The sequence below is a fragment of the Cygnus atratus genome, chromosome 20 (assembly GCF_013377495.2).
Source record: "Cygnus atratus isolate AKBS03 ecotype Queensland, Australia chromosome 20, CAtr_DNAZoo_HiC_assembly, whole genome shotgun sequence".
NCBI classification, from domain to species: Eukaryota; Metazoa; Chordata; class Aves; order Anseriformes; family Anatidae; genus Cygnus; species Cygnus atratus.
The window spans coordinates 8,545,943-8,554,731 of NC_066381.1; the positions used below are offsets into that span (position 1 = coordinate 8,545,943).

General features: G+C 42.2%; 1 protein-coding gene across 3 annotated transcripts in view; it reads right to left on the minus strand.

The window, feature by feature from the left end:
• TRIM37 (tripartite motif containing 37) overlaps positions 1-8,330 on the minus strand; it is a 29,591-nt gene extending 21,261 nt beyond the window's left edge. For all 3 annotated transcript variants that reach the window (XM_050714735.1, XM_035560885.2, XM_035560886.1), the window contains exons 1-7: positions 8,239-8,330; positions 7,246-7,347; positions 5,844-5,884; positions 4,649-4,765; positions 3,663-3,750; positions 2,682-2,804; positions 1,184-1,307 (exon numbers count right to left, since the gene is read on the minus strand). In XM_050714735.1, coding sequence (XP_050570692.1) covers positions 1,184-1,307; positions 2,682-2,804; positions 3,663-3,750; positions 4,649-4,765; positions 5,844-5,884; positions 7,246-7,347; positions 8,239-8,259 — 616 coding nt within the window. In that variant the 5' untranslated portion in view covers positions 8,260-8,330. The remainder of the gene's footprint in view (positions 1-1,183; positions 1,308-2,681; positions 2,805-3,662; positions 3,751-4,648; positions 4,766-5,843; positions 5,885-7,245; positions 7,348-8,238) is intronic.
• Between the last annotated feature and the right edge of the window lie 459 nt (positions 8,331-8,789).

Below are 8,789 nucleotides of genomic sequence, written 5' to 3' on the forward strand. Positions count from 1 at the left end.
AAAAAAAAAAAAAAAAAAAAAAAAAAAAAAAAAAAAAAAAGGCAGGTTTCACTTCACTGAATTTACTCTCCTTCAGAAATCCCTTTTATATTAGCTGACACTTTTTTCTTAAAGTCCACTATTTCTCTGGGCTTTGATAATAAGGGTTTTCTTCATAAAAAAAATGAACAATGTTTAAACATGTTTGTAAATTTCAACTGGCATGAAGACTGTGACAAAAAAGAATAATTGCCACATTTGTCTGTTTTCCTATTGTGGGAATTTACTTTGTCACCATGATATATTCAGTGTCTGAAGAGTGGTTTCTAGTCCTTAGAAAAAAAGGTGTTACACACACAAAATGCTAATCTGTAGATAAAAATAACTAAAACATTCTGCCAAGGTTTTAAGACTGATCTTCAATCACTACACCTTAAAATAAACCTTGCAACTTGTTACTATATTCAATATAGGCACAAAATACGTACAAATCCTGGATTTAACTTAAAGCAAGCATTTTAAAGAACCGTGATTTTGAAGAGGATCCTAACATACAGCTAAAGTACATTGATGTTTTATTTTTAAATGGAAACGAACTGTAAGAATAAAAGCAAGCATTATCAAAGCTAAAGACATTTTGCAAGCACGAAAAATTTTAGAATTTCTTTTGGGTGGGGAGTGGCGGTGGGTGAAGATTCCAAGCATCAGAAATATGTTTTGCAGCACAACTGTTTTACTGTATTATTTCTGGGACAAGCACAAGGCCTACGATCTATTTGTTCATGTACTCTAATCTACTGGTTGTATACTTCGCAAAACCAAGTTTCTCAGTATAACATTTTTAACAGTGTGTCAAGAGACAAGTATCCCAAGAAGATGTCACCTTTAGTATGTGCTGCTATCAATGCATTTACAAAAACTACAGCACACATGGGAAAAACAAGGCACAGATGAAAAATGAGTTTATTAGATGGGGTTTTGCAAAAGAACAAAACCAGGATATGTCTAGCAACTTAGAGTGGCATCAGAATAACTACAAAATTAAATACAAGCTTTGCTGTAGATAGTTTTCTGTCAGCGGTTTCCTTGCTTAACACCATAAAATGTGTAAGGAGTCATACTCCTAGGGTAAGAAAGTTTCTCGATCGATTTACACATTGTAAATATATTGCTCCCATTTGTAATACACGAAGCAAATACTCACCCATTAGTGTTATAAGCTTATTCTTCAGCTGAGTGTCTAACCGGGCAATCATCATCTCCACTGCATTTCTTATTTCCCGAACTCGTTCATCCTTCGCACTACGCACGGCCTCCACATTCCGCTCCTAAAAGAGGGTTCAGAAAAAAACACGCACAAAAAGAAAGTCTTCACACTTCAGCACATTTCACTCGTTTGCACATCAAATCCACTCTTCCAGACCCCAGAGTTATCCGAAAAGGCCATTTAGAGCCCCCTCCATCCCTATTTTTCTAGGAGGAAAAACAAAAATCCTGGTCTTAATGGACTGAAGTTTGCACGTGTAGAATTAGAAAACAGGAATGTGTTTTTAGATGAGCTGTATTGCAGACTATTCCTATTGCCAATCTAAGTACTTCATTATTATGTTGTAAATTTTCTTTTGACTTTTATTGAATATATAAGTGTGCCCTCTGGTGGGTGACCAAAGGTTAACAACAAACCAGCAATATTTTCTCATTACAGAGATTTATCCTATAGGAATTCTTTATACCAAAATCTGTGAATACAAGTACCTGCTTCTCTTCTGTAACTTGAGCAGCACAGCAAAGTTACTTTTTTTGGAAAAAAGAATAATTTGATTTAAAAAATTGTGCCTCTCTCCCTGCAGTGAATCTTTCTACGTTTTACAAATACAAGTAACCCACTTGGTGATGTAACTTGGTCAGGTGCACTGAGACAGAGGTAACCACCAGTGCACGCAGCAAACAGCTACCTGAATTATAGCATACACAGGAACCACACGGAAACTTTTTCAAAGATAGGATGCATTTATGCAGCATGTATGAGAACTTACTGTGTGGTCCCTGTGAAAATAAAGTAAGTGTCACAGCATTCAGCGGGTCCTTCCTAGAATGCAGAGAACTGCACTGATTTGTTGGAATTGCCACTGAAACTGCCATGGCTGAACGTGTCAGGTGTTTGGACTTCCAGCACTCTTATCGCTATGCGAAGGAAAAAGTGGGGTTCATAAACTTCAGATCTCTAACTAGTGAGCATCCTGTAGGCTCAAATATACTTGTATTTTATTCTCCCAAAGAAAGAAAAATAAGCTGTACTCGAACAAAGCATTTTTTGTACTTGCTTAGCACAGTAGCCTGCACTCTTTAAGTGTTTACAAATACACAACTTCCAAAGAACTGCAGAAGTCTAGCTTTTAAATAGCATACATCAAAAATTCCCTGTGCTAGCTAACTCGCATCTTTTTCTGTCTGGTAGCTACACAAAAAACATTGAGAATATGTTTGTCCTTCCCCAGCTTATAAAAAGAACTTAACTAAAAAGTGAAAGTGTCTGTCTGTGGGATCACCTGATTATGTTCACAGAAACAACAGCACAGAGGTACTGAAAACATCCACGAATATATGAAATGGTGTACTACTTGCATTTCCTGCTTCACGGTTATCCTTTGACAACAGCATACTGCCAGAAAGCTTAATGTTATGTTGAATCAATTTCTTACCACTTCTTGCACTAAACTGATCAATTCCATGAGTCTTCTCCTAAGCTTTGCCACTTCTTCGTTTACTTTTGTGACATGTTGTTCGTATATTTCTGCCAATGGCTTAAAAGTATGTCCTCCATGCTGTAAAAAATAAAAAAAAATAAATAAATGGGAGGGAATGGGGAAAACAGAACATGCCATTTTAATTTTATTCCAGTCCTATTAAATTACTGAAAGAGAGGGGAAGAAAGCCTCCTGGTGTATCACTCATTTTGGAAAGGTTCCAAAGCAGATTGCATGTAGGAAGTCTGTCTTTCACTTCCCTTCATAAGAAGTCATGAATTTGACTTTCATAACATCAAAGCTTCCTGTCAAGAATTATTTGGAGTCTCAATGGTCCTCCAAAAATAACCTGATTTATTTATTGTACAATACTAACAAATCAAAGATAGAAGAGTTATTACTATTATTATTAAAACACCCTTCCCAAACAAAGGCAGGACACCGTTTAAGCTATACTCAATCACTTATATTCCAACGCACAACAGCAGTCTCTCCTTGAAATATTCAACTGAAGGGATAATAAAGTGTGGTGAATTGTGCTACCAATGAACCTTTGCATATATTAGAGATCATTGCCCAGAACATTTAAATAACAGGTTATCTATATATTCTGAGAAAGACTTCCTTTGCCCACAGAATTTTTCACCACCATCTACGGTTTGTCCAAGACATCATGAAGTTAGTAACAAGGAAGGTGATTTTGACTTTTCAGCAAAAATTAAACTTGCTTCTATAATCAGAAACAGAAGATACTTCTTTGCAAAACCAATCTTTGTATTAAATTATAAATGCATATATAACTATAGTATTTGCACGGTAATTCAATGCCACACCGACAGTCTCATAGCCTATTTCTTCAAACTGCAGGCAGACGTAACACTGCCAGTCTCTTACTAAAACATACCACGTGCAACATATAAACAAGCCTCTTCTTACCATTCCTCCCCAAAGCGCACATTGATGGCAGATACATTTCTTACAGGTCCAGCAGAATACACTAAGCTTTTCATGATGATTTTCACACCTCAAATAAAAAATAAACACGTAAGCAACAGAAAACACCTATTAATTTTCTGCTAACTCAGTTTAATATTTTCATTTGTTTTGCCACTCGGAGTGAAACACAAAACTCCAGCAGAGCATAAATCATCAGCATAGTTTTGCAACAAGAATAGTTGGCAAAAATCTTCCATAAAATAAATGTTGTTCTTAGTGTTCTCTCAGGAAATATTTCATAGAGAAAGTACATTAATAAAATGTGATTTCTACCCAGGAGGCAGAGGGTATCATCACTGAACCAACCTCTGAATTCTAGAAGTTAATCCTTCACATCATTAAAATTCCAATCATATGCAACCTAAAGTAACCACAGAACAATGGCTTATAAGCTTTTTCAACAAACTGATCGCTGTCATTTCTTAAAATTTCAGGCATAGCATCAATCAGCAAGCCAAGCACAGAGCAGGCAAACCTCCAACACATGCCTCTCCCTTCCTCCTCCCCTAGGTTTCAGGAACTTGGGGAAACAGGAGGTATGGAACATGTCATTAGACCCTATCCATATCTCAATAATACTCCTCACACTTTTCTCCTCCAAATCTCCAGACTATTTTTTATATATATATATATAAAAATATTATATATCTGTTTTTATATGAATATAAATCTTAAACACATAGTAGTTTTCTAGGCAAATAGTTAGGAACCCTTCTCATTGCTATTAATTATGACAGAAGTGAACTCCAACTTTTAGACAGACAGTGCGAAACAGCACTGCTTTGTCTGTTAAGCAACAGCACAATTCAATTTTTAAGTAAGAGAAGTTACGTTTGTTTCCCTGACTTTAAAAATCAGCTGAAATTAAAAGTTCACTCATGTAAAGCAACCCGCAAAACCCTTCATGTGAAGAATGCTCCATTTACTTGTCTTTTTCATTTTCCTCGTGCTTTGTCAGATTACACAGTTGAAGTGTGTCAAGCTGTTGTGTGACCTCTTCTGCCCAACGACAGTTTACAAGCTCTCGTAGCTGCAGCGGGGCTCTGCAAGAAGCATTGCAAGAGTTACAGCAAGAATTCAGCTCCAGGAGCTAAAAGAGCAGCATCAAAATGAAATCGGTTCATCAATTCTACAGTATTGGAAAAGCCATGGGCAAAATGCTGCAGCTATACTAGTTATTTCAGAGAAAAAAAAAAGAGTAGAAAAGTAACATTTTAAGTTCGTATTGGGGGAAGAAAACCAAACCGCCCCACAACTACATATAGAACACCTACACAGGGAAACCAAGAACTATGTTAAGATTTGGTAATAGACTCCTGGATAACACTGGGGAAATTCTTTCATTTCTCAGTGCTTCTTCGATCCCTCCCATTATTCAGCCATCCCCATAGGAGTGCTTCACACTATCCCCCTTGTAAAACACAGACATATTTACCCCCTTACAAGCACTTAGAACTAATGATTAAATACTTTAAAAGTTGAATATGAAGTTCTACAGTAATGGTTGGTTGTTTTTAGAAATACCTCCCCCCCCTCAGAGGCAAATACATACTGCTTCCCCTTCCTTAGGGCAAAACACACCCCACCTCCCAAATGTCAGTTTATCAAGAACTAGAATTGCTAGGCACGCAGGAACCAGAAGCACTAAGGTGTGCCATGGGGCAGGGGAGGGTTGTGTTGCACTGAAAACAAAACAAAACCTGCACGCACTCAGTAGGTACCTCTCTGAGGACTTGCAACACAACAGGTAAGTCTCTCGAATTACAGGTATAAAATAAAAGTACGTTTCAGGCTGAACACTGAAATTTCTGGTCTCTTATTCTTGCAAGATGAACATTAAAAGTTCTAAGGGGAACACCATCTAGTTACTCTTATTATATGGCAATAGGAAACAGCAGAGTAACAGGGTAAGAACGAAGATCTTGCTTAACTTGTCACACAACTGCAACATACGTTAGAGTAAGTAATATATCGGGTAAATTTTTATTGTGACAGCCAGCAGGTCTCAAAAATCACACTTAAAAAATTTATGTAAATTGCATTGAAGAAAGACCCTTCAGAACTAACTGGCCAGTGCACCCAATTCCTGATAATTTATTCCTCATATTAAAAATACCTTACCTACAATGAGGGCACTGAGCTCTTTGTTCAGTCAGCCAACGCTATGAAGGGGAAAAAAAAATAATGAAAGAAAGCACCAGAAAAGAACTGCTAACAAGTACATTCTATTGTTATTTAGGAGTTACTCCCCTTTGTTACCTTGTATGCGGTAATAACGCTTTTATTCAGCCTTCCTGTATTTTTCCATTTTTAGAGATTTGTAATTTAACTGTTCAACCACTTAGTTACCGAAGAAGCAGCTATTTGTATCTTAGTAACACCACCACCACCGTTCTTTAGTTGTCAAAACTAAAAAGGGAATTTTGAGGTACCCAATATTCCCTTAGAAACCACGTATCTGGTGCAGATTTCCATAGCTACAGACTAAAGAGCATATTTCAAGAAAAGAAAGCAAAAGACACAGCAAGTATATTTTCCTGACTCTAAAGTATTTGAGGTAACTTATTTCTTCTTCTTGAGCTATTTATACACAAGTTAGACACCTGCAATTCAAATCCACAAGGACCCTTTGACTAGCTCTCTTCCAGAAAGTTCCCTTCAAAGACAAGGAGCTGAGGAAAGAACTTCATCAGGCCGCTACAGCTTACAGATGTGAAAGATCAGCGGCTGAGAGGCTCATCCTTTGGCAGCTCACTGCTACATTTAAAGATTCTCATGAAAAATCTCTCACCACCCAGCAACAGCATGTCATCTAACATCCTTAACGTGCAGCACAAATCCTTCACCGACAGCTCTTGGCAGAGCTTTCAGAGAGAACGATGACTGTCTGTTGTGATTCCTGGAAGTACTGGTCGAGGTCTGAGAACCCCAGCTGAACCCTCTCGCACTACGTTAGCGCAGCACAACGCCTGGACTCAGAACTGAAGCATCACGCATTAGTAACTGTCACCTTAATAAGTGAATTGAGGTGCTTCGGATGCTGCTTCAGCCCACTGGACCAGACACGCTCAAGGAGGCTTCTGCCTGCATCTGATCACATCATTCCAGCTCGGGAACTATTTTATAACATCTCCAAGGTAAGAGGTGATGTTATGACCTCCCAGCGTTCCATACTGACAGACGCAGTCATCGTTTGATTCCTGTCCCAGCTCTGTAGTCCATACCGACGTCTCTGACTTTCAAAATACGTTAAAGAAAGGGTCACTGTGTACCTGTTTCTTAAGAGCAACTCTTCCAGACAGTCCCTATAATTAGCACTACTAAATGCAAAGCACAGCCTGCCTAGTTTTTCCTCAGCGTTGTAAGAGATTTTGAAAGGAAAACTAGAGAGCACACAGCAGGAAAAAGAAATCCTCAGAACCCCACAAAAAGAGGCAAGGAAGAAGCTAGAATGTGTTTGTAAGATCACAGTATTTTCTAAGTTCAAACGTTTGCAAAAGTAAGCCATAATAAGCAAACTCACCCGAATACAACTGAAACAGCACAGCTTGGAGCAATGAGGACACAGTCGTGCATCACGCAATTTCTCCATACAAATAAAACATCGGAATACTTCAGCAATACTCTGGAAAAGGGTAGATTATTGCTATTGTTATGCCACGCACTTCTGACATATGAGAGAGGCATTTTTCAGGCAGAATGCCAGGTTGAACAGGTGCAATCCCATTCCAAACAGCAACGGGTAGTGCATCTCAAAGCACGATACTAGGTCAAACACCACGGCTCTCCTCCCCGCCTCCTCTTACATCCCACCAGCTCTCAGCACCCATTTTGAAACACAGTTCTTTAAGCAATTTGTTTTTTGTTTGGTTTCCCTTTTTCCAAGGGGGAATTTCCGTAGCCAAGAGATATTATTCCTCCTTGTGTTCACACGGCATTGAGCGGTCGCCAGAAACAACTGCGCTGTACCCGCGGATTCAAAACCTAGGAGCTCCAACATACAGGCATTAAGCTAATTTAAAAGCACGTTAAGTGCATGTATGATACAGAGTGCTAATGAGAAGGCTCGCACTGGACAGAGCATTTTATTGACTAATAGGACTTAAATCCTTTTAACGTCTACCATTACCACCACGGTTTCTCTGTCCCCTCCACGTCCCCCCGATTACCCTCGGTCAGCAGGGATCAATTTCACGCACGGTTTCGCTGCACCCCCGGCAGAGAAGCCATTTGCCTGGCCCCACCTAACCCCTCCCCATCCCCAAACAGCAAGGTTATTTCCCAGCGCCGAGCCCCGCTCGCTCTCCCCGCCGAGGGCTGTCCCAGGACCGAGCAGCTCCCCCCCTGCACACCAGGAACCGGACCCCCGCCAGCTTTAACCCCCCTACACAACCCCCCCCCCCCCCAGCCGCCAGGCGCCCCGCAGGAGGCCAGGCCCTCCGCTAACGGCCGCACGGCCCAGGCGGAGCACGGCGGGGCCGGGCCAGGCCGGGCCCCTTGCAGGGGGGCCGCTCACCTCCACGCTCTGCTCGTCCATGGCCGCGGCCCCCCCAGCCCGGCCCGGCCCCGGTGCGCTCCGGAGGCGCCGGGCCGCGGCCGCGGGGAGGGAGGGAGGGAGGGGAGCGGGGGGCGGGGCTTAGCCGCGGCGCGCCCGGTTTGGGGGGCGGAGCCTGACCCCGCCGCAGCACTGCGCGCGCGCGCGCCCGAGTGGGCGGGGCTAAGGGCGGGTGTTGGCGCGCGCGGGGCGGCGGGGGCGCGCTGCGGGAGGCTCGGCGGGGTCGCGGCTGTAACGGGGCGGTTACGGGGCGCGCTGCTGTCCGGCCCGGCCCGGCCCGGCCCTGGGGCTGAGCGGCAGCTCGCAGGGGTTGGAGGCAGGGGCAGCCGCCGGGCTCAGCTCGCTGCCCCGCGCCCACGAGTCGGTGCCAGGCAGCGGGGGGCGGCACCGATGGGTTCCCGCATCTCGCGTGGGGTTTTGAAATGGAGCGGGGTAACCGCAGCCTTGAGGACAGTTTGTTTTACCAGGCGCTGTCCCAGCTGCGCTTGTTTTCCCGCTCACAGGTCACTTGG